The sequence below is a fragment of the Pseudopodoces humilis genome, chromosome 16 (assembly GCF_049639895.1).
Source record: "Pseudopodoces humilis isolate 2021_Gansu_Grassland_sample_001 chromosome 16, ASM4963989v1, whole genome shotgun sequence".
Taxonomy (NCBI): domain Eukaryota; kingdom Metazoa; phylum Chordata; class Aves; order Passeriformes; family Paridae; genus Pseudopodoces; species Pseudopodoces humilis.
In genome coordinates this window covers 11,494,331-11,520,305 of record NC_142215.1, presented here as the reverse complement: position 1 = coordinate 11,520,305, position 25,975 = coordinate 11,494,331, and the positions used below count along the sequence as shown (strand labels likewise).

Below are 25,975 nucleotides of genomic sequence, written 5' to 3'. Positions count from 1 at the left end.
TTTAAACAAATGCTTCTTTGCTCCTAATGACCTTTCCTTATTTGTCAAGAGCCTAATGGCAGTGGGTAGAGGAAGTGACAATAATGAGACTATAAATTGATAATTCCTGCACTTACGCGGTACAAATTCCTTCCACGTGCCCCAAATCTATCCATGTTTAATCTCAAGAGATGATCCCAATATAAGAACATAAGCTCTCTTGAGAAGAATATTGCTGGGCTGCTCCTGACCTGTGTGTGCAGTGTGCAGGGAGCTGGTACAGAGGGGTGCTCACTGCAGCTGAGGCATTCACAGTCCTCAGCAGTGGAGGGGAGAGGAACAACCAGCATCAGCTGCCACAGCTGCCCTCCACACTGCACTGATGCAAGGGAGCTGCAGGGTGTCCAAGGTAGCACTTTATTATCTTATCACCACATGGGATTTTACTTCACTGTGCAGTGCAGGCTTGCCTAAAGACAGTAATCATTCTCTTGCCTTCCCATACTTGCAAAACAACCTGAAACCTACTGAAGAACAGTAATTAATGTTGTTTGTACGCTCTGTTTGTGCTTACACAGGTAATATAGATACAGCCTCACAGAAAATCAATACTCTTATTAATATAACCACAAAGAAACAATCCTACCTTTTAGACTCTCTGTCATATTCTTCCCCAATCCATATAAATGACTGAGCAGCCAGTAGAGCTGAAATATCAAGTTCTTGAACATCATGTGTAGATGCCAAAACAATTTCATTGCTGTTTGCCTATGCAGCACAAACACAAAATTTATACTAACTATAATTAAGATATTTTATTACATTTCTAGTAGTATTAGAGACTTACCTTGTTAACGGCAAATGCCATTATCATATCTGATTCTTTGTGAATGATTTTTGCTTTTCCTCCAGGGTATCCAAGATCTGCTTCAACCTACAAAACATTTATAAAAAACTTCAATTAGCGTGAAAATCCATTTTGTAGTGGTACATTCAGAGTGCAAAAATCTATAAAAATAAAATTCATGCAAGAAAAGTTCAGTGGCCTTAGCATTGTTTCAGTAGCTAAACTTTAGACTTCTCATACTCTTTGGTGTTCTAGAAGCCAAAAGTGATTTGAGTGTGAGAAACACGAAGTTGTGTGTGCAACACTATTTATAAGGTGTTCACTCATCCCAATTATCAGGACATCTGAAGTTAGTTCATGGATTAAAAGCCTGTCACACAGACTACACAGAACATACAGCTTCTGTTAGTCACATTAGGAAAAAAAAAGCCAGTTCCACAGAACTTTTAAGAATGTGCTAGAGGTTTGGGAGAAGGGATACTACCTTGTTTTTGTGATCTTCTGCTACGCAGTTTTGTTTGACCTGCTCCACACGATCTTCTACAGACTACATAACATCACACAGTCACAAACACAAAACACATGCACAAACAAATATAAAAAAAGAATGAAACATTCCAAACTAGATTTTAAAGGCCACTCTGTCAGTAAATGATGACAAATGTATTTTTAATTTTTTATAAAAGGCACAGAAACTAAGACAGGAATCTAAACAAACTCACTTAAAATGTAATGCCTCCTAGATGAACACAAAATGTATGATATACTAAATAAATGGAGGAGTAATACACACACAAACTCCATACTTACAGGAATTCTAAAAGATATTAAATAATATACTTATTTCCCATGGTATTTATGTGTTGGCTTAAATTTTCAGCTAGAACATAGCAGTTGTAACTGGCACAATTTGTAAAGCCCCATATTATATATTACTATATAATATTACTTTTATATGTATATATTACTCATGCATATATACATATACACAAATGAATAGCACATTTAAATTTCTTTTTCAGTATGACACACGCACAAAAAAAATATTCAAATTTCTTTGCTTATTACTGTTACTGCAAATGTTCTGTTTATTAGGATAGTCATAAAAATGACATATGTCATGTTTAAAAATATTTGGTTTAGTTGATATCCCAATCAACAATGTGACAGTTATGTTGATTTTGAAAAAAATCCAGAAATTGTTAAATGAGAGAAACTGAAATGTCAATGAAAAATGGGAAGGCAAATTAAATACTGAGGGGACTGAGGAACAGTTATACTTGAGCTTTGTTTTTTAAAAAAATTACATCTTTTGTTTACCTCACTCTGCTTTCTTTTCTTTGTGAATATATATCTTATGAAAGTCTCTTGAAGAAGTTCTTGCTTCACAAGAAAATGCCAGAGCCTTTTTGCTGGAAGAGCTGAGTAATCCTTTGATCTGGATAAAGCAGAAGAAGGAAAGTAAGTATTCTGAGTTGGAGGGGACCCATGAGGATCACTGAAGTCTAACTCAAGTCTAAGAATTCCACTGTGTGCCTGAGAGAGTTGACCAAACACCTCTGGACCTTTGTTGGTGGTGCTGTGCCCCCTTCCCCAGGGAGTCTGTTCCAGTGCCCACCTGCTGGGTGAAGAACCTTTTTCTAATTACACACCTAAACCCCCCTGACACAGCTTCAGGCCATTCCCTTGTGTCCTGTCACTGTCACCAGAGAGCAGAGATCAGAGCCTGCCCCTCCTCTTCCCCTCCTGAGGGAGCTGTACCTGCAGTGAGGTGTCCCCTCAGTCTCCCCCAGGCTGAACACGCCAAGTGTCTTCAGCTGCTCCTCACACAGCTTCACCTCCAGACCCTTCACCATCTTCACTGCCCTCCTTTGGGTGCTCTCTAATAGTTTAATATCCTCATTATATTGTGGTACCCAAACCTGCCTCAGTAAGCGAGGTGAGGTTGTCCCAGCCCAGAGCAGAGAGGGACAATCCCCTCCCTGCCCAGCTGGGCCTGATGCTCCCCAGGACACACTTGGCTCTCCTGGCTGCCAGGGCACTGCTGAGCCATTTTGCACTGTTGACTCAGTTGTAGTTTAATATATTGAGAAAAGCAAGCTATTTTTGAGTTGAAAACACAGTTCGCTATCTGCATTTACAGATACCTCCAGGCATGACATTGTCTAAACACAGGAGAATTAGCCTCAAAAAGACCTTAGTACAACTGTCTTTCTCCTCCTCCAGACATCTGTATGTATTATATAACTCTTCTGTTGCTGGGATAGGGTGAGAGACAACTGCTACTGAAGGAATAGTAAAACAGGTTGAATTAGGTGTTCCCAGCAGCAGCCACTGCCTTCAATTCCTACAACTTCTGCTCTTTCATTATTTTCCTTTCTTGTTGCAGCTGTGAAAGGTGCAGCAGAGTAAGTAAAGGCTGCTGCAGCTGCATAAGAATGAGCAAAGGGATGTGGGAAAATGGTTTCTGTAGAATATTTCCTACTAGACCTAAGAGCTAGACAACCTTCGTTTGGCTGTTGAACATAAAGAGGAAATGAAACTCTTTAGAATTTCTGTTATCAAAGAATATGTTTTTGCTAGGAAAAAATACTTACTTGAATGGTGTGTTTTCAGGTTCAATCATTGCTTTATTGCGGAGAATAGCTGGTCCTGCCCCTACACCAAGGTCACTGGGGTAAGTATTGATGTAGTTTGGAGGTGGACCTTCAAACTGGTCCATTCTATCTTGAAGAATCTGTTCCCAGTGTTCTAAATTTTTTATTACAGCAATGCCCAATGGAGATGTTACAGGCAGATCTAAACAGAAATATTAATAAAGTATGGCTCAGAGAAAAAAATCAAGTTAAAATGAGTATAAATCCCTACAATAACATAACAATTAAAAAAAACTTGAAAGGAAATGTACATGTTGGTAATTGTAATAAATAATGTATTTAATTATTTGAATTTTAAAGTTAGAATTAAAACATGAAGGCTGACAGAAAGCCACATATACAGAAAGATTAAATGTAAAGCAGAATTTAGCATACCAGTGAATTCCAGACCAGCGATGGGAAAGAAGTTCTTAATGTTGTGCAGAACTAATTTTACCATTGTCAGATGTAGAAGAGCCCAGCTATATAAAAAGAATAGATTTAGTCATGTTAAAAATACATTAACATTCTCTACAGAGTATTTTTCTTCTTCAAGCAAATGCACAGGTTATAAAAACACTGTAGAAAGGTTCTATTTAACCTGCACCTCATTCAAAAACTACGTGATTGAATCAGCAGTCCAAATCATTACTTTAGAGCTGGCATTGTGGTAGCTTATGTTGACCCTTAAAAATGAAAATGGGTATTTCTCAGTTGTTTTCCCCTCCCCAAAAACTGCAAACCACACAACTTTAACTTCCTAATCCCCTTTTTTCTGGCAAGTAAATGGGGAACTGTTATTGTGACAAGAATTTGTAATTTCTCTAAGCCCACTGCCATAGACAAGTCTGTCCACAGTACTAAAATTGTTTAACTTATGTTGGATGGTGCAGAAGATCCATGTCTGTTTTTTTTTTTAATTTGGAAGCAAAGGTAAGCATATGACATATTCTAAAATAGTGACATCTTCTGCTGACCTGTAAGAATTGGCATCTGTGTGCTCCTGGATCTGCACATCGGAGAGGAAAGCGTCGTCCTCCTCCTCATCACTGTGAATGCTTTCATCAGAATCGTATATAACACCACTGTCTGATAAAGGGAGAAAGGGCTGCAATGCAAAGCAAAAGTCTCTATAAAAACAATACTCTCTTCTCTTCTCTGACTTCACTTATGATTCTCACAGAGTTTAAATGGCAGCAATTTAACGTATAAGTCAATGGCCCTGAAAATATAAGTAATTAGCGAGGGGGAAAAGTGTTAATCACTATTATTGACAAGAGGCATGTTTTGAAAATGAAGGAATAGACTTGTAGGTCTTTATCTTTTATTATGAGCATAATATTCTGCATCCTACTACTAAGAGTGCTCAAAATTTTCACTTCATTTTTGTCCTTTAAAACCTAATGGAATTTTCAATTACCTTTGCCATAAAATAGTCCCACATGCTGAGCTCTGGAGGAATAAACTTTTCTTTATAAGAAGGTCTTTCTGCAGGTACAGGTGGTGGTACATTGCTGTCTTTTACTGGTCTTCCTGGCACCAGCATTCTCATGTTAAACCTACGGCGGTGTTTGTCCATTTCTTCTGATGGAAGAGGAGGTGCTAAATTCAGGTAATTAAAAAAGCTGATATTAGTATTGCATCTTTAAAATGTATGTATTTTATAACTGAAACAACTAACACCACTGTTATTGGTACTAATTTCTACTGATTTAAAGTCAAAGCCAGCCTAAATAAAGTAAGTGTAATTATCAAAATGAAACTTTTTTATTAATTCAATAACTGTGGCATTTAGGCATTGGATATATTATGAAAAATACATTTTACATTTACATAGTGGATTAAGTTCTTAGGAGAAGTAGCTTTTAAAAAGTTTTTAAGCTGAAAAATTTCTCAAGAAAGAAACTCAGAAACTTTGTTGAGAAATAAAGTAATATGTAAAATATTACTAAACAGTATGCTGCACAATTAGCAGTTACTCAAATATAAACCAAGGAATTCTTAGGGTAGTATGAAAATTTGAATAGAAAGATAGGCTTTTTGACAACTGAAGTCTACTTTAAAGTGTTATGATTTAAAATGCCTTAATAGTAACCAAAATATTAATGTGGAATTTGTTTTTCAAAGTGTTATTGGCCAGGCAACATTGAAGATCACACTTACTTTATTACAAGGGAGCTAGGTATTTAAAAACTATTCTTTTTGTCTAAAAAGCCACTACCAACACTCATCTACACTGCAAGTCTTTACAAACCTTCGTTAACATCCTCTGAAACATCAGAAGCTGTAGCAGCTTGAAGGTTAAAGGAAAACAGAATACATCTCAAATAAAAACGACTTACAGAAGTTATTAATACTATCACTTTATGAAAATAACTGCCCTAAATGCGTTTAACTTATTCCATAGGACAAATACCTTTTGTGCATACTTGTAATGGTGCAATGCCTTATTACTGTTTGGTTTTAAGTTCCGGAGAGGGAATGTCTAATTTTTGCGTAAGTTTGAAGCCTATTGGTTATTTTAAAGTCTGTGTGATGTGATTTTCAGTACTGCTGAATTTTATCACAAATGGTTGTATCTGTCTTTGTCTTCAGAGTCTGAATTCAATCTCCAGTTTTGCTTTTCATGCAGCATATTAACACTTGCTCATCAGTCTTTGTAAAAATCCTGAGTTTAGTTGGAGTTTACATATGCATGAGCTGTTTTTCTGCCAGATGAAGCTGGTATTTCTTCTTTGTGGTCTTGTGCTAGGTGAAATCCTACCTTGCAATAGAAACTGATTTCAGAAATACTGTTCCCTAGTTACTGCAGCCATTAAACAACAATACTCATCCATACAAAAACCCATAGGTATTAACACTGATTAATATCACCTGGGGATTTTTTCCCCTAAAAATAATGTCTGAAAGTCCTGAAAAATGTTATAAGTAAGCACCTAATATTACTGTTATTACTATAGCAACTGTACAGTTTTTATGGCAAATTCGAAACGTAATGGATGCCATACAAAGGACAACTGCAAAGCTATTATTTGTTTCAGCCTTTTTAGCTAATGTAACAGTTTTCTTGAGAGTAGTTTCTTAAATTCTGCTTTGGTCTTTAAAAGGAAGGAAGGCTCTCCTCCTAGGTCAGTAAGAGGTATAAACTGCACCCCGTTTAGACAGCAGTGTACCTGGGATGTTTTCAGACTGCCTGCGGGGTTTCACAAGCAGCTTGACGCCCCCTCCAAAGACAGCAGCCCACATGCGGCTGTTGAGCGGGTGCGCCGCCAGCCGGAACAGCTCGTTACACGAGTTGGTGGCCAGGGCATGGATCAGCAGGCTCAGGTACACGGCCACAACAGCTTCACACAGCAGGATGTTCAGCTTTGGCTGGTCTTCATCCTGAGCTGAGCTTAAGAGGTTGATAAGTGAACTGACACCTGCAAAGAGGAAAAATTCTGGGATTAAATGAGTAGGACAAATGCACAAAAAGAAGGCATTCTACTCTACACTATGGTAAACACTAGTAGGCACATGACACTTTTATTCAGATGAAACATACTATTAGCAGTTTTCTTAAAATCATAAAGATCAAAATTTCAAAAAGCCTTCTTGGGTGTGGGACTTTTGCACTGCACTTCTCTGCAAATACTATGGGAAGTTCAGTGTGCCTATGAAATTCCTGCACCATTTCAACAGTTTATGCATCAGAATTAGCTGCTTTGATGGCTATACCAGTACAGCATACATGTAAGACAGTACTGTGGAGACAACAGAGGTAGCCTTGCTGGGGGGTTAGGCAGACTGGAGGAAATAATTTTGGGGCGACAAATCATCTTTAAGTTCATCCTAAAGATCATGGTTTCTTCAAGCAAGATGTTTGCCATATAAAAAGTTTATTTTTATTTGTTTCAATATGTGAAAAAGTGACAGGCTGTTACTATTTTGAGAACTAAGATAGAAACATTTGTCATTGATTTCCCACTATTTCATCCCTCATACAGGACAGTGAAATAATTCTGGCACATGGAGCTCATCCAGTGGAGGTAAAAGTAACCTTATGTTAGTCTCACCAGGCCACTGAGCAGGAGATGAGTTTGGAGTTGCGTGCTCTTCAATGCTTTCTGTCCTCAGTCTGCGTCGATCGCTCAAAAGCAGGCCTTGATAAACCATCCCAGTGAACTGATTTGCTTCTGTTTGACTGCTACATACAAATAAATTTTTTTTCTGATGAGAAAGTGAGTGTCTCAAGTGAGAGTGACATCATATTTTCCTACTGTTTATTGAAAACCCTGAATGGTTGGTGTTATTTCATCTGTGTGAAATTGATTTGGCGTGTCAAAGTTAACAACATTTAATGTGTACAAGTATCTTTACCCATGCACAAACATTTAATCCCTTTTAAAGTCACATGCAGGAAGAATTTTCATTCAGGATGCACAAAGTACACTGCAAATTGTAGGACTGTATGAAAACTTCCCTCTTTACCTGTAGCTGTGGCTGTCACATAGTGCTTGATAAATGGATGCAGAAAGTGAAGCTGCTAAAGAATGAAGTGTGTACACCTAAAATAAAGAAAACCAATAAGCTATATGTTTTATATAAAAGTGTAGAGTAAATGATATAAGAATATGAGTAAAATACATTTCTTTCTAGCGGCTATTGAAAATGTGTTCTGCAGGACTGTTCTAGTTTTAAACCAAGTGCAAGAAATAGTAACTGAATGTTACTTTAAGTTTACAGTGCAGTGCTTAGAAAATCACAACTGTTTGTTCAAGACAATTTGATGGCAGTCAACACCTTCTAACATCATGTCAAGACAATTAACTTGATTCTAATACAGAACAGCCACAGTAAATGAGCATACTGAAGCAGTGTTTAAGCATGTCCTGTTATGACAATGAATTTGATGGAATGGTTCCTGGAAGCTGTACTATATAACACTGCAGTTCAATGTAGTAATAGCTACTCAATATACATAAAATACAAAGTTTGTGTAGTCATGATATAATACTTTTATCTAAAATCTCTTTTTTTACCTCAGTTATGTGCTTATAAATTCCATTAGTCTCCAGGAGTAAGAAAATAACTGGTTCTGCCTCACAATGCAACAAAAACAGTCCAGTTCTTAAAAAGAGGAAATGCAAGGATTTATTGGAAAGTTCAATGAAATCTGCAGTGTGAAGAAAATGGTACTGTCCAACTGTTTAAAAAGTAAACTTTCCTAAACTCACCCTGTGCTCATTCCTGTCTTTTCCTACTAAAATCTTTCCATTTCATCAAACATTAGGCCTTAGATTAAAGCTATGAATTACCTTGACATCTTCAATATTAGGATGTGGTGGTGATTTCATCTGCACAATAGTGTAAAGTATATCATGGATGTGGTTGTTTAAGTACAGCACAGGATTAGCTATCACAGTTTTTGTGGATGCTATGCTTGCAGAAAGCAGTGGTAATGTTGTGGGTAGTGGAAGTGGAGACTGAAGTTGCTTTACAGTAGTTTCCTGTTTAAAAGAAAAGATTGAATTTAAAATCATTGCTTTGGAAAAAAAATTAAAATAGAGATGATTTTGCATCTTCAATATATTTCCCATGTTATTTATCCTCTTCCACTGCTGTCTACTCAGTATAGACAAGATTTTACTGTCAAAAGCAAGTTATTATTGACTATAATAACAAGGTGTTATTAGGAAGTGTGAAGATTGTCTGCTAAGAAACATTAACTAAAAATGTACTTGCAGTAGCAAAAGTTGATACAATAGTCACTGGTCCAAGTTTAGTAACAAAGTCCAATTTGTACTCATCTGAGTTTCTCAAGGGGAAACAAACAGAACTTAAAAAAAATTCTTTAATGTGCATTCTAAGCCAAGTACCACCAAAACAGCTGTCTGTTGCCCCTGAAATAGGAGAAATCTAGGACTAGAGCCTGTTGAAAGACTTCCTAGTATCAGATTATCTGCTGCAGCTCAGTGTAGTAATTAACATTTGCTGTAAAATACCTCTTTTTGTATGAAATGTAGAAAATGCCATAACAGAATAAAGAGAGTAGTACCCTGTCTGACTTTGTACTATTTGTTGAGCCTTGAAGCCAAGACCCCTTGTAGCTCCTCTGCATGATTTGCAGAGGTCTGGGAATGAGACTTTGTTTTATTTCATGTGGATTTAATTTATTAATAGGTACTTAGAAACTGTGACCAAAATTATGTCATAGTAACACATACAATGCTGCAGCTACAATATAAAACAGCAACATTTATATTCCATAATCATAAGTAGCCTGATCTTCAGTGTCACATAGCAGATTCTTCAGAACCAAATAATCCACATCAGGAAAAGCAGTACACTTAAACAGCAAGTTCTTTCTCCAAGAACATTAGTTACCATGACCATTAGACTTTCAGAACATTAGCAGCATCTATTTAGGCACACACTCATGCATTTGACATAACTGACAGTCTAGAACTGTTCACATTCATCAATCAGTCAAATTTACTTTACCTGCTGTGACTCCTGCAGCAAGAACTTCAGCTCCATCCTTACAGATGCTAAACCTCCACCCTGTGCCCCATGTAGACTACAATAACTGAGAAAAACTCTGAGAAGAGCTTGGTTCTTCTGCAGCCACCACTTCCGTCTCTCAGCATGCTCTCGCTTTGCCTGCAACCTCCGTCTTTCGATCTGGTGCCGTTCGTACGAGCCAATGTCTGGCTTATCCATAATATCTTCGGGGTCAAGCAGATCCCCGTTTACTTTGGTATATGTTTTACAGTAGTCTTTGTCCCCTGCATCGTGGTTGCATATTTCATGCATAGCAGCAATCTCTTTTTCCAGCCAGTTGTACAGCTGAAATCTGAGCTTTCCTCCATCCACTTCGTAACCTGTAGCCAAAGTCCTCAGTTCAGTCATGAGAATTTTCAAACAGGCTCTGAACTTCAGCTGCTCAGCAATAACATCAACCTCAGTGTCTCCTGCCTCAGCAACCTCCCCATGTGGTGTTTGAGCCATGCTGGTGTCTGACGTCCTCTCATCTTCACTCTTAGAATCGGACTTTTTCATCATTATCCCAACATCCTTGTCTTCTTCATCTGATCCATTTTTGTCTTCACCCCAATCAAGAGTAAGGGGCTCATCATCAAATTTTACTGCTGGTTGACTCCAGTCAAATTGTGCTGCAGATTCAACAGTGCTCTCCAAACCAAAGGAAGCTGAAATGGGTTTTGACCAGTCTATGTCACCACTTCCAGCACCATCCTGTAGGGCTTTGGAATCTGAAACATCAGCCTGGATTGAAGGACTGGATGAATCTTTTTCTCCAGCTACAGTAGACTTTTTTCTTATTTTTGGAATTTTGGAAAGGACTTCAAGAGCTAGTACAGGGCAGCCCACTTTAAAATGAGCATTTGCAGTAGTGAAGAATAATTTTCTTTCTATAAGATTAATCTTATCAACAAAGCTTTTCTCAGTTTTTAGACCTAAGGTGGCCAGAGTTCCTTCTGGTGAGCTGAAGTATCTCCGGATGAGCAAAGGGTGCGTCCGAAGATAGTTGTAAAAACTGAACACCACAGGATTGCAGGATTTGACGATAACTGAGGAATCAAACAGATATGAATGACATCTACTGAAAATGCCTTTTAGATGGTATTATTCTGTTTTGCAGTTATTTCCTGCATTATAGATTTATCAAAACACACAAAGACAATTTTGGATCTAGTTACCAAAATAATATGAAATAATTTCTTATTCCCCACAAAAAGAATAAAGGTATGAGCTGGATGAGCAGAAAAATAGAAATTCTGTAATTTGCCTCGCAGTTACGTTGCACTCAGCTAAGCTAAAAGGCAGCTGAGATGATCATCCAGGCAGAGATTTCCCCAAGGAAATTCCTATAGGGAATTATATCTTGAAGAGATGGGATAGAAAATCCTGCTAGAATATTGCTAATTCCTAGAAGCAAGAATAAGAATTTAAGTCCACTGGAAAAAAGACCAACCATTCATTACTAGAGAAGTATTGTATGGAAGTGTCAAAGACAGCTCTCTTCAGCTTAGCTAATAGGAACTAAGTTTGGTGTTAGAGGGTTGAAAACAACCCTTGGAAAGAAAACAGATATTTATATTGCTTTAAAGCATTTCTCCCACTCTTCTTTTTCTTAATAAGTTTGCCCTATCAGATTAATAATTTTTCCCTTACCTGGGTTTTCATCATCATCTTTGGGTGTTTGTTCCAACAGTGTATCCAGTGCTCGTGTGTAATCTTTCATTATCCAGTATGCAATACTTCTCAGAAATGGATCAGAATGCAACTTAGTACAGCTGAACCCAGTTCCATCCTTCTGGCAACCCAAAATCTTTTCATAGAGAATGGAGGTGTACGTGACAGAGGTCTCAAACTCTGATTCATACAAACGAGCAATGACCATGGCCAACTGGATGTCTTCCATCTTCTCAAGGCACACCTATGATAAGCAGTGGGGAAAAGGTTGTTTTTTGAGGGAAAGAGAGGTCTATAAAATAAAGTAAATAGCAATATATGTTTACAGAACAGATATTTTTTTTCTCCTCTTATCTGTTCTTTGTAGTACAAATTAACCTTCAGGTCAAAAATGTGGTAAGTGATATATATCCATTATATATATGTAAGTAACATTTTCCTCTGTTTGGAAAGAGGTGTACTTTTCTCTGTTTTTATGCATAGCAGTACATAGCATTAAAAAATTAATATGGCAGAAGATAAAGATGACTATTTTTATTCTATCTAGTAGAATAATTACACCTCCAACTTTCATGTTATTACGTAACTGGTAAGATATTTTTCACACCATATTGTGCAGAATTAAATACATAATGCAGAAAATAGATTCTCAAGTGAAGACAAACATATTGTAAATAATAGGCAGGTATTTTAAAGGTTCTCTAACTCCCATCCTCTCCTGAGAGATACTGCTTAGCTTATGATCCTTCTCACAGCTCCCACCTCCCTTGTGGCAAGCAGCATCATAACTCCACTAAAAAGGGATCCCAGAACTGCTTCAGAAGAGAACTCTTGACTTCTTTTTTTTTTACTTAATGTTGTACCAATAGGTTATGTAGAATAGCTGGAGGCTGAATAGAGTGCTACAACTTTATTGTGTAGTTCTGACAAAGTTTTGCCATAAGGGTCACAGCTGGTACTCCCAAGAGTGCTTCTACTGAGGAACAGTGTATCTGAACGATTATTCTGGCCTTCAAATCAGCTTCCCAGCTGTTTTTCACAGTACTGTAGAGGTAAATGGTATGTCTGCAGGGCACAAGGGGGGGTCCTATGTGGACATACCGTCCCATTTATGCTGCCACAATCTGTGAAAACTTTGTCAGAGAAGAGCTAGTAAGAATGCAGTAACAGGTCAAATTAGAAACTGAAACTTAATTTCTCAAAAGTGGATACCTCTATAGCATCTTTTAGTGAACCTGCTAGCAAGAAAAATGCAGCTGACTGCTCAAAACGTTGTTTTCCCAACAAAGCAAAAGCATTTTTTAAAGCAGCTTTACGCCATCGGTCTTCATTGAAGTTGTGGCTGAAAAAGGCAGTCATCTTTTCATCATGCTGGGACCTGTATAAAGAAATGCAATGTATAGAGCTATTTATTATGTACCTTAGCATACTATCACTTGAACAACATTACTTGAAATTAAACTCTACTCTTGAACGAGTTCGGCTTTGCATTCCTGGTTCAATTAAGATTTAATCAAATTTCAAGTTAGCAGAACTCACCTAAACAGACCCCACACCACTGCCTTTTTCTTCATAGCAAGGTAAAAAAGTGCAGCATCTAAGGCATCATTGTTCCTCTGGAATGAAGCTTTTGCAACCTGTAGTGAACAAAGCCTACTATTATTGATGAAAATACAAAAGCTGCTTTTAGCTAAATAAGCTGTGCTCTATGTCACAGAGGATGGCCAGGTAGACAGCTCTACAAAGCAGCAAAGTAATTTCTGTGAGAATGTTTTATTCCTATGTAACAGAGCTCTACACTGTAAATGCTTTTAAGAGTCAGAAGAACAACACTACTGCAGATAGCAACCCCTCTCAAGCACAGTGGGACTTCAGGAATGGACAAATAAAAATACTTCATTTGAAATTGTTACAGTAACTCATACTATTAGGTGAAATTCCTCTGGCAATCCATTACTTAAAAATACTTAATCTAATAACAGTATTTCTTGAATGAACCCTGGGTTTTATACAGGGCTCTCATGTAATTTGATTTGGAGTACTAGGATAATTGTTTTGCTTCTGGATTCTTTGATTAAACTGTCACATTTAAAAATGTATTTTTACGTTAGATGACTTGGAAATTTACTACAGTAGGCACATTTAACAGCATGGAGCTAGAATCTGTAACCAGTAAAAAGTACCTTCTCGATGCACCTTCGAAGAGTGTTGATATTCCTGACCCACCAACCAATGCCCATAGCTCTCAGTTCAGACCACTGTGGGTCTCCCTTCTGGATAGCAGGAATCATATTGATCAACTCCTCCTCAGCCTCAGAATGGAAAGCCCATGCAAAATGGCAAGTTGACAGGCCTAAACAACAACATAAACCAATACAATTCAGAAGACTAAGAGTATCTAATAAGTAAATGGAATATGTCAGGGATGCAAAGTGGGGTCTCCAAGCTGGGTACATCTGAGAGACACCAACTCCCTCAAAAGGAAGTAGAACTGTTAAAGGAACAGCAAAAATATAGTTTTGCTTGTTAGGGATGTCCTCTCCTCTGTACTTCTTACATAATTTTCCAGTACATCATTCATAAATATATAAGAATTATATGTTGAGGGACTGAAGGAAAAATATTCTGTTATCACAGAAGCAGACCCATTTTAGGCCAGAAACCTTTCTCTCTGCTCTTTAGGTGGTAACTTCTTTCCTTTTCAGTATTTCACAACAGCATTTACTCAGACTGAGAAAAAAAACCCAACCTGCTGTGATGAAAATAAAATATTCTTTAAGATAAACCCACACTCATGTAAGGAAATGTCTTAATTCTTCCAGCAGAAAAAATGAATTACATATACAATCTGTGTTTTACCTGGTTGGGGAATTTATTCATGCCTTAAACTGGATAGGCCAGAATCTTCTACTCTAGAGCTGTATTTTTTGCTATTTACAGTGCATGTAGGGAAGCCTACACCGAGCCTTTGCAAGATAATGGCCTTAATGAAATAGAAAATTAATGCAGATAATAGAAATATGACATTATGAATCAAAGGTAAGCAGATGGTGTGAGTGAAGCCATCCCTCCTGGTGAGGGTTACCTTGGTGGAGCAGCTGCACACGGTACAGGGGAGGCAGGGATGTCAGCAGGCAGGTGTGCAAGCGCATGGCCAGCAGGTACCGGAGGCCACATTCATCTAAGGTATCTCTTCCTGTGCCATATAAAACACACTTTGAACATGCAGCTGACTACAGTAGACATATATACAAGTTATCATAACAGTGTGTGAGGAATGTATGTTTCTAAGGCTGCTGAGAACCTGAACAAGTTATTTATTATGTATGAACTACAAGTCGATATTTGCATCTGTTTTTCTTTCCTACTGTATCTAACCTGAATAACTGATGTTAGCTTTCAGCTTTGTTATCCCAGAATACCCAAGGACTAAGTTTACATTTGCTGAGAAGAACAAGAATGTCAATTCAATAATATCTCAGTTACTAACCTGAGTAATTCTTATCTCTGTTCTCATCCAGTTCAGTGCTTGTTGTGGCCACAGTGTCTGCCAAAGCTACAAGGAACATCTGCTCCAGTCGAGTGAGGCCTGGCAGACTTGAGTGCATCAGGTGGCTTGAAAGGACACTGGCGTGTTCTCGGCCAAAGTAAGTTGGCCCATACTGTGACAGATTAATAACTTTGGATTTACTCTCCCTCTTTTCAGGCTCAAAATCTATAAAGTCTTCAGTTGTAACAGGTTGAATCTGGAACAGATCCGAGTACTGATCCTCTGTTTTCCTCTTTGCATGGTCTTCAGAGCCCTGAGGTATTTTAGAAGTTTCTTCAGCGACATAAGTGGCATCCTGATCTGCAGCAAGCAGTGCATACAGTGGCAGTGGGGGAATCGAGTCTATCTCTGTGTAGTCTCGGGTACCATCTTTCCCAGCAGTGATGGTATCCTTGGCAGTACTGCCACTCACACTGATGGTGCGAGAAAGATGGCGTTTAGGACCAGTCCCTTCTCCAGCTTCTGTGTCTTTGACTATTGCAACTTCTCCTGCAATGCATTTAACTAAATGCGACAGAATGGCTTTGGCTCGGCGAACTTTGCCCAGGTCCATCAGTTCTAACAACTGGGTTGGATGATACTGGGGTAGAGTAGGTGAAAGAACATGAGCAGCTTCAAAGAGGCCCCCATCCTGAATTACAGTTGGAGTGCCAAAAACATCATCCACAATACCTGCCCCATCAATTACACTAGTCTTCTTCACTACTGCGCTTGTTTTGAATGGATCTGGTGTTGTTGAGTCTTCAGAAGTAAAAACATCACTTTCTCCATTACCAAACTTGACTGCGTGTTTCCACTGGGCATAAACGTGCATTTCACAGTCCATTCCCACCACCAGTATTCCATCTCTCACCCAGGACAGAGACACAGGCAGGGAAGGAGTGCCATCCACGGACGAAACCAAATCAATGGACCTCAGCAACACCCACTTTGACTTCACACCTTGTTTTATGCTCCCTCCTAGTGGCAGAGTGATGACAGCTACTCCCTCTTTGCTGCTGGTTTGATCTGTTACAATCCCTGAAAGCCTTCCATACATGAAGATGTTGGCACCCACTCCAACTGTCAGTATATGTGAGCCATCTTCTTTTGAAACCCAGTCCAAATGCACCAAATGCTTGATACTGGGTACCAGGTATTTGTCTTTATTCAAAAAAGCATCTGACTTACTGTAAACAAATAAATTACTATCCACACTGACCCTTGAGTCAAGGACACTTCCAACCTTAACTAAATCATCCAGATGAATTGTCTGTTCCAAAACCCACTCTGATCCTCCAGTAGACTCACATTCAAGTATACAAACATGCATGGAAAATTCTTTGGAAACAAACCCATTATGCTGTATGGGTTGTTTGTATGCTACTGCAAGACGTCCTGTGTAAGAACAGCTAACAGCAACCGGCCTCCCTACAATGCTCACTGTACTGCTGTTGTCTTCCCCTTCATCGTTCATTAATGGCCATTTTCTCCAGTGGTACGTCTCCTTCTCTTCAGTTTTGCTGCTCAGGTCTGTCTCTACAGTGCACCTCCAGAACCGCACTTTGTTGTCCGAACAGGACGTTACTATCAAATAAGGTGCGAGGCAGACAGGGTATATTGATGAGGAACTCAAGTGACCTGAAGTCAGAACAAACATATTTACTTTTAGTAATAGACAGTAGAATGCTTATATGATTAGGGCAGACATAACACTATCTATCGACTGCTAGAGAACTTTACAATCTGGTGTTATTTTTTAATTTGGATTTGGATAAGAGCAAATTAAATCAGAGCTGGTAACAGTCTTACAGCTTGAACATCACCTATCATCTGCATTTCAGGTCACTATTCAAAGAAGGTAAACTGGAACTGAACTAATTCAGAGAAGGGCTCTTAGAACAATGAGAGAAATATATAACCTTAATCAAATGAGAGTAAGGAAGTTAAGATTAGGCTCATATAACCCACCAAAAGGAAACCTAAGAGGGAAAGGGAAAAAAGTAACAACAAGAGAGACAGAAAGACAATAATAATAAGAAGAAGGTGTAAGTGCATCAGGTAAAAAAATCCACTGTATACCAAACACAGGAATGCTGACAAATGAATATAAATTGTTCATTAATAGATTAAGACTAAAAGTTACATTTCCAAATATTAGAGCAATAAGTTTAGGAACAGCTTTCCTGTGGGGACTTGATACATTTCCAGAAGAGTAACATGACATGGGCATGATGATTTGAAAGCACCTTTTCAGTCCTTTGCTTCCAATATCAGTAAATAAGAATCTTATAGGCTGGGGAGATACAAGTCCACAAACTAGGAGATAAATCAATGGACCAACTGCATAGAAACAACTGTTACAGTTACCTGCTGAAGGAGTTGCTCTTACTACTTCCACACCAACGGGAAGATCCAGTGGTTGGCTATACACAAGTCTGGAGCTCAAAATGAGTTTACTAGCAGTCTGAAGATTAGCAATTGATGAAGATCGTGGTATGGGACCTATGCCAGGTGATACATCTGGAGAAGAATCCACAGTCTTCTGCTCAGGTACACTAAGCTTATTATCTGCTGAAGATGCTTCAGTTGGTTTTGCTATATTAAAAAAAATGCCAGCAGGGTCAAAAAATTGTTTGTAAGGACAAAGCATGAATATCTCATAATTAAATTTATTTGTTTATACATGAGCTCAAGTTGCACACTAAATAATTATATGATGTGTGCAGGCTGTGTCAGTTTTATTGCATGCTGTGACTATTCACTTAAGACATCTGTAACATTCTGAATACTGGTAGTTTGAAATAAACCACTGCTTAAGTACATTACTCACCCCATCAACACATTTTTATATTGTTATTAGTATAGAATGCAACCAATGTTTGTAAGGAGTTTTACTGCTTCTATTACATTGACATATTATTCTGAAGATCCTTGGTTTTTAGGCTTCTGCTTGGCAAAGGTGACACAATTTGTTTTATAATAAACCACCAAAGTTTGTTTTATTCTAAGTAATATGATAGAACTGCCTCTCTAAGAAAATTACGATCACTCACCTAAACAGGCTTGCACAGATTTGAGATGAAGGTGCCACATTTGAAGAACAGAGCAGCCACTACTATCTTTTTCAATTACTACCAGGTAGAACTTCTCTGAGAAAGGTGGTGGACGATACCCTGTAATTTACATATTATATATAATATATAAACATATATATTCATATAGGGTCATAACATTTATATTCAACATAAATAATTTTTCCATAGCAAAAGATTCTCTAAAAATTGACAATAAAAACCCCATTTTCATCTTAGAAATAAACGGTTAGAGTCTAAAACAAAATATTGAAACAGTACCACTGGTAGTATGCATTGACATTTTGATTGCTCTTGACAACAGAATAATTACAAAATAGATACTGACTTACAGACAATCTGAGTACTAATGACAAATCTAATTTATTAGATATTTGCCTTTCCATTCAGTTTGAACTATTTTGCCAGATTATAGACTCTTCTACCTGCTTGGTTTCTTCCTTTTTCTTTTGAAGTTTCAAGTCTACTATCAAACTCCTCAGGGACTTTCCACTGTACTAACTTGAAAGCCAGATATATTGACATCATCACCTGCAGCTACCTATTGATGCAGAAAATTTGCTTCTGTTCACATTTTTATATATAACATATGCACTTTGAAAAATGTACTTTATCATATAAGTTGTTTCACTCTGAGCAATTAGAATGTCTTTGTTTAACACCATTTAGCAACAATTCATATGAGCAATACATAACAGCCATTTCACCGAATTTTACAGATTCTCATTTAAAAGCAAATTACCACATGCCAGCTAGATTTTAGTATTCCTGAAGAATATATTTTGCTACCAATTTAATTCATATTAGTTATAGTTTAATGTTTACCTTGTGATGGCTGGAAAAATATCTCAGTTTCCTTCCCTTCCACATCTTCCTTATGTGGTTTGTATCCCAAAATGAAGTCTTCTTGGAAGACATGAAGCAATTGTGTGTTTGAGCCACACTGAAACATTGAGCAATTGTTATGTTTTCAAAACAGTACAGTAAGATTTGGTATTAATGCAATTATTATTATGCAATCTGTCTACCAATGAGGAGCAGTTGCTTTTATAAAGTTTAAAATTTTCATCAGAAAACCCAAATATTTTCATCTTATGAACAGCATGTTCTAGAACTCGTAATTTCTATATTGAAATAATTTCACCGAGGTCTGCCAGGATAGACAAATTCTGTAATAACACTTTTGCTGCAATTATTGACAGATTAATTAGCATCTGATTAATTTTTATTTCTTTGGTATTGAATAAGTAACAGCAGCAAAAGACTTTTATCCCACTTCAGTGGGAAGACATGTCTACAGTGAATTGCTTGGGAAATCTGAAAAAGGGAATAAATTGCAGATTTTCCTTCTCTCAGATATCTTCACATTTATCTTTTCAGCCAGCAACATATTTATTTGCAGTAACTCTACCTCGCTACAGAGAAAGCTGCTCATGGTGAAATCCTTCCCTGCTGATAAGGAAAATTACATCCCCAAAATACAGTGATGGCAAAGTTATGCTGCAAAACACCTTTTTGTCCAGAGAAACAAGATGGTATTCCCTGTACTTATTTATAAAAATTCTAGGAAAATGTTTTGTAAATCTGAACTTAAATTTGGAGATTCTGTGCTATTGATACATGAAAGACATACAAATTTATTGACAATAGAGAAATACTTATTTATATATGTCAAAACCCCATGGTTTTCAAATTAAAATTGGTAAAACTCACTGTTTTCACAGGATGCTAACAGAAAACAGCACTGCAGCATATATCATCCAAATGACTAAGAAGGTGGTTTAATTATCCTACATGCTCATTGGTTGAGAAGTATAGGTGTGTTAATAAATTTATTTTACAATATCAGCACAAAAAGCTTGAAGTCATACTTGGCTATCATTCTTACATTTTGACAGTTAGATCTAATTTTTAGGTTTGGGCTTTTAAAAGTTATTTTTGTTTGTTTGGGTTTGAGGGGATTGTAATTATTTCCTTTAAATTATGATACCATGGAAACCATTCTATAGTAAAGCTTTTTTTCTTCAATAGTTATGCTTAGAAAATATTGTTTTACTCTAAAAATGAACTTTGAGCTCTTAGCAGCTAACAGAAAGCTGGCTTAGTAAAATATTTAAGGTATCTCAATATTCACAAAAATTCAAGGCAGTCATTGTCGCCATAGAGAAATGTCATCTCTTTTATGTCTTTTCAAAAGATTAGGGTAATTAACAAACAATGTTATTAACACCCTTATATGATACCCTTAAAGAGTCAACCATTTATTTACTTTGTTAGTTATGGCATCAAGCTCAATGATACATCCTGGTCGAGCAGTAGATTGTTGGCTCACAATATTAAACACCTCCCCAATAAGTTTCTGAAACAGAGAAAAATGAGTAGAATTAGTATATTTTTCCTTTGGACAGAAGAAAATTGCAGTTGCTTATGATAAACTGATGCTTCAATTTTTCTTGTTGGCACAAACCATAACAGAGCTCTTGCAGTTGTCACTTTGACACTCATGAATAATGTGTTTATCAAAGCATGTGCACTGTTGTGAGTCAGTAGCTCATCATGGGGATGAAACACCAGTTTTTATGGAAGCTAAATATTGCTAATTTAAAGATTTATCCTTGGATAACACTACATAATGTATCTGTGCAATGAGAAACAATATACCATTTCACTTCTTTTTCAAGCTTCAAGGTTTTGTCACAACATGTAGAAAACACCATCAGTACAGCTTATATATAAGCTGAAAGTTCTATTAATTTTTGGTGGAATGTTCATAGTCATTGCTCCTAGAACAGGTCCTTTAGACTGATCTGAATACTGACAGGACCTGTCTTGCAGGATGGTTTATTAAATAACAGTAGAATGGGAAAAAATTAAAGATGTGTTTCCTCATACAGTAACAGTACAAGGTCAGGCTTTACTTTTCCTAAAGTCGCAGAAATGAAAGATAAAAAGAATGAAAAAATTGGTTATTGGAGAAAAAAAAAGCTAATATGACCCTTAGCTGACTCCCTTATACCCCACATCTCTGCCCTTCCTCATATACAGATGTAGCTGCACCTCAGTCTCGCTCTCCTGTTTTCATCTTCCCTCTTGCTCTTAACTCCCCTTTTCTGAGAGGACAAACTAAGAAATCCTACTTTTCCTTTTCCCACCTGCCAAATGTTGGGGAAACTTGTATGGAACATTTTGGTTCAGTGCAGACACTTTTGGTAATAATAGCTGCAGTTTTTTCTGTTAATGCTTACAGACAGGTGCAAAACATGCAACTATGCAAGGTGTAATGCATAAGATCCTATACATGGAATGGCACAAAATTCACACAGAACTAAAGAAAGACAAACCACTGGAAGGGGAAAAAGTGAATGATGTAGTTGTATTTTAACAGTTTCAAACCAAACCATTGCTACATAAAACTTACAGATGATTCAGGGTCAGATAATTCATCCAGAAGTTTTCGTGCATCTACAACAGCTTGATAGAGCCTCAGGTTTTTGCCATCTGATGCAACAAAGCAAGCACTAGCAGAGTTGCAATAGGTACCTTATAGAAGAAACAAAAAAATTAATGATGAAAAAAATGGCAGTCAATGGTATCAGGTAGTCTGTTACAATCCTCAGTATATGAAAATGCTTCAAACATGGTTTTCATAAAGCATTGAAGCAAAAATCCTAAGCAAATGTGTGTGTTAATACATTATCATTTGAACTTTGAAATAATTTCATTTCTGTTCATGACTGTAACTGGAATTCCTGAAAAATGTTCAATAATCTAGGCTGATCTCATGTATGCTTTCAAACACTATTCACACAAGTCTCAGACTGTATTACAGCTAAGGGAATACTGCCATTCCTTACTCTGGTGATGTCTGATTCACTGTCACCTCCAGGGAATTGCTTGGAAGAGCCAACTCCAGATTCCCAAGGTTGTCACACACAATTCAGGGTAAGGGTCTAAGGGGAAACTCTTCAGCCATAGCTTTCTTCCTTGTTTGCTGACTCTAAGCTCTTTGCATAAAATTAACTACTATGAATATTCCCTTCTGGCTTGCAGTTGAAAGTGCAAATATAACAGTGGAGTTCTAAATAAAATAGAAAAATTTTAAGAGTGTCTTTTTGCTTCTCAACAATATATACAATAGGCTTGACATGAGATGTTCTTTTCTGATATACATCTTCCTCTATACTACAAGGATGCAGCTCATTATTTGTGTTTGGAACACTTTGTGGGATACAGACAGCCCAGAATGTTACTATGTAAACAGAAAATTAATTTGTTTTATTTTAAATCAAATATATTATGTATTTATAACCAGGCATTAATATAAAATTTAATTTACACCCACAGCACAAATGGCTTTTAGTACTGTGTACAAAGATGACAACTACTCTAACAGCATCTTTGTGATAATTAGAAAATTAGTATCTGTGTGGCTGGCTAAAGTAACATTTGTATAAGTAATTTTCTAAATTGCAATGGAAAGCCCTAAAATTAAAAGCAAAAATTGAAGAATTGGCCAAGGGCATGACACATCAGATATTGTACAGTCTGACCTCTGAAGAAGTGTTGTTTGCAGTTCTGTAAAGTTAATGCAGTCTATTTATTTATAAATATCCTGGGTTCTAACCGGGCTTTTGTAAGCTTCTGGTGGTCTGAAGAATTTCAGTATTGTTTCAGGACCTCCTAAGCAGTTTTTAGTCAGCATGTTAAGAAATTTGATAATGCCAATTTTGGCTGGAAATCTTCCCCAGTAACTCTGATGTTTGGGTAGCCCAAATACTAGTTCTGTTCAACTGCCCCTGCACATGGCCAGCACCCTGAGCCATCAGCACAGCTGCATTTGCAAACCACATCAGTGCAGAGAGCACTCAAGGAAGCTGCCTGAAGCACTGGGGAAAGGCAGCATCTTGTTCTCTTCGGGAGCAAGGAGTGCTTACTCACACAAAGGAGTTTCTGAGTGTCAGCTGATCCACAGGGACTGCAGAAACACTCAGACCACAGCAAGTGTTTTGCAGTAGCTTAGCCACAAATGAAGTAAATATGCTTAATTTGCACAGTAAAAGGAAATTTTTGAAAAGTTAAAGTAAATATACTCCAAAGAAAACAGTACTTTATTTTAACAAATTAATTCTACGTGAGTTAACTCTGTATGGAAACATGCCAGGTATACTCACCAAGGCAATAGCTGGGAATTAGTGTTGGAAGCCAGGCTACGTTAGAGAAAGCAGAGGTGTGAAGAGAGTTAATTCGAGCCAACTCAGACACTCCTCCCGTGTAGGATAAAGGTCCTATGGGGTCTACTCGCCACAGAATCAGCTCACTATAGATTGCATTTGGGTCATGGAATGTACGGGTTGCTGCATTTTTAAGTTGCTGCTTAGAAGAACCTCTCTTGTGTTTAATAGGATCCATCATCCTGTTTATCCTGTCAGAGTCCCAGGAAGTGTCTGACTCAGGAGTTAACAGAGCATTGTGATGGGAAGATGTCAGCAGCAATGGTAAAACAGAATGGCAGGCCAGATCATTGAGGTGAAAGCGGTGTCCACAGTACCTAAACTTATGGGATACAGTTAGCACAGTAGTGAAAGCTGATTTATCAGCAAAAGTAACTGCCCATTGGTTTAGAGAGCCATCTATATGTTTGGAAATCATCATTACCACAGGAGAAATTATATTCACTTTTGCACTGTCCTGGGCAAAGCTTGGTCCTTTATTTGCTAGAGTATTATCTGGAAAGTCCATTGTTTTCTGCTGTGCAGCACTGCTGTTGTCTTTCACAAAGACAGGGCAGGCATACATCATAATATTTTTGCTAAGGGAACTAGCATCTCCAGATGGAAATGCAACAGGAATCCTAGAAGAAAATGAAACCTAAAAGAAAAACAAAGGAAAAAAATTAGAATGTATGAACTCAGCTTCAGCCTGAACAAATGCTAGCTGTTTTACAGGAAGTACTTAAAATGAAATTCCTACTGATATTCAGCTCTAAAGCAAAGGACAATGTTTGTTAACATCAAAAATAATAAAACCATTTCAAATATACCATACCTGAACTTGTCGAAAGATGCCTGGAGTGTATTCATCTAAATACTTCACATGCCACACCAGAAAGGTACCATCAACAGGATGGATAGCAAAAAGCATATCTGGATTCCTGTTCCATTCCGTTAGGAGCAAGTCGATTTTCCGGTCTAACAAAACTGTCGGAAGAGGCAGGCGTGGGCCCGCTAGCAGAGATGTTTTGGGACTTCCCTCTCTTTCTCCATCTTCATGTTCTGAAGAGCCTGTACCAGTCCCTGTCTCTGATTCTCTGTCTATAGACAAATCTGCAACAGAAATGTGCCATTTTATGCAAAGATTTCCCTACCAGTTTCCATTCAAAACACGGTATTTTTTAATCTGCTAGTAGCTGATCAGAACTAACCAGATTACTAACCATGATCTAACTTCATGTGTAAGCCTTTCTCTTTTTCTTCTGCTTCTTCCTCCTCTTCAGCTTCAATATCAAAATCTTGTTCTAGTTGTTGTTCTGAAATTTGTCTTAGATGCTGCATGAATACTTCAATAGAGGATGTAAAATGAAATTCTTTATTATTCAGCCAGTGGACAACAAAGCCTCCACTTCCTTCATCTGTATTAAAAGCGGTTCCAGCCAACACCGAAGGAATATCTGTGGACATTTTCAAGAAAAAAGAAAAAAGCTATGTATTAAACTATATAAAAGTATATAAAGCTAGATATTAAGCTATAGATTAACCACTCATCTTTTTATTCATATATGTATGTACATGCACATTTCACTTATTTTAGGTATGACATAATTTGTGCCTGCAAGATTAAAACAGGTAAAGATCAAGATTTTAAATCCAATTGTACAAAAACCAGTAAAGATATTTTAAGGTCAATAAATTTACATGAAAATTTATTCTCAGGTGAATGGTAAATGATATTTAGTGGTTCTAACTGATCAGTTTCATATGATGCAATGTTGCCTTTCATGTATGGATTTTAGGTAAAGCATGTTAGTGCTCTTTAATCTTTTCCTTCTTTAAAAATATTCTGATTATTCTATCAAAAGCAGCTGGTTTCTCACCAAAAGACACTAATACAGCTCTTTTTCAATCACTACATTTTATAGGATGCAATTACTCTATTCAAGATATACCATGGCCCCCCAAACCCAAGAATCAAACACCGGACTGGAAATTTATGCTTCTTTTGCCTTTTGATCTGCAAAGATGAATTTAATTTACTCACAAAGGTGCTGAAGGTATTCAGAATAAATTCAGCTTAATTTGTCTTAAAAAACTCTATGCCAAATAACAGACCTCCTACAAGTTGCCTCTATTTGATTAGGCAAAGCAAAGAATGTGCATCTCAGCTGCCTTTATTTTTCATGTTGTGCAAATACATTATTGCAGTCTAAGAAATGGTTGTATTTCACCTGTATTAGGGTTGATGCTTGCAGCTATGTGAAAGTGACCAAGTGCATTTGCTTGATGGGAAATGTGACGCTGAACTTCGTGAGTGCCCTGCTGATCTGGCAGTACATCTGTGTGGGTGACAAGAACTGAAGATCTCCTTTGTCCTTTTCTCATATTTTTCAAATGATGAATTGTCTGTTGCAATTATAGAAAATAAATTAATAAATACCAAAACCACTCTAAGTTGAAAAGTTACACTTACATAAAGCCTA

General features: G+C 37.3%; 1 protein-coding gene across 3 annotated transcripts in view; it reads right to left on the bottom strand.

Moving 5' to 3' along the window:
- DMXL2 (Dmx like 2) overlaps positions 1-25,975 on the bottom strand; it is a 49,761-nt gene that overhangs the window by 8,869 nt on the left and 14,917 nt on the right. For 2 of the 3 annotated variants that reach the window (XM_014251127.2, XM_014251128.2), the window contains exons 9-36: positions 25,724-25,898; positions 24,716-24,949; positions 24,328-24,605; positions 23,454-24,150; positions 21,701-21,822; positions 20,552-20,641; positions 19,108-19,225; positions 18,244-18,363; positions 17,558-17,785; positions 15,149-16,828; positions 14,744-14,854; positions 13,842-14,011; positions 13,198-13,295; positions 12,871-13,036; positions 11,638-11,902; positions 9,946-11,033; positions 8,760-8,951; positions 7,933-8,009; positions 7,518-7,648; positions 6,636-6,884; positions 4,883-5,064; positions 4,440-4,570; positions 3,859-3,944; positions 3,424-3,625; positions 2,147-2,264; positions 1,311-1,373; positions 827-913; positions 626-747 (exon numbers count right to left, since the gene is read on the bottom strand). In XM_014251127.2, coding sequence (XP_014106602.2) covers positions 626-747; positions 827-913; positions 1,311-1,373; positions 2,147-2,264; positions 3,424-3,625; positions 3,859-3,944; positions 4,440-4,570; positions 4,883-5,064; positions 6,636-6,884; positions 7,518-7,648; positions 7,933-8,009; positions 8,760-8,951; positions 9,946-11,033; positions 11,638-11,902; positions 12,871-13,036; positions 13,198-13,295; positions 13,842-14,011; positions 14,744-14,854; positions 15,149-16,828; positions 17,558-17,785; positions 18,244-18,363; positions 19,108-19,225; positions 20,552-20,641; positions 21,701-21,822; positions 23,454-24,150; positions 24,328-24,605; positions 24,716-24,949; positions 25,724-25,898 — 7,280 coding nt within the window. The remainder of the gene's footprint in view (positions 1-625; positions 748-826; positions 914-1,310; positions 1,374-2,146; positions 2,265-3,423; positions 3,626-3,858; positions 3,945-4,439; positions 4,571-4,882; positions 5,065-6,635; positions 6,885-7,517; positions 7,649-7,932; positions 8,010-8,759; positions 8,952-9,945; positions 11,034-11,637; positions 11,903-12,870; positions 13,037-13,197; positions 13,296-13,841; positions 14,012-14,743; positions 14,855-15,148; positions 16,829-17,557; positions 17,786-18,243; positions 18,364-19,107; positions 19,226-20,551; positions 20,642-21,700; positions 21,823-23,453; positions 24,151-24,327; positions 24,606-24,715; positions 24,950-25,723; positions 25,899-25,975) is intronic. The other variant, XM_005521498.3, reaches the window with a different exon arrangement.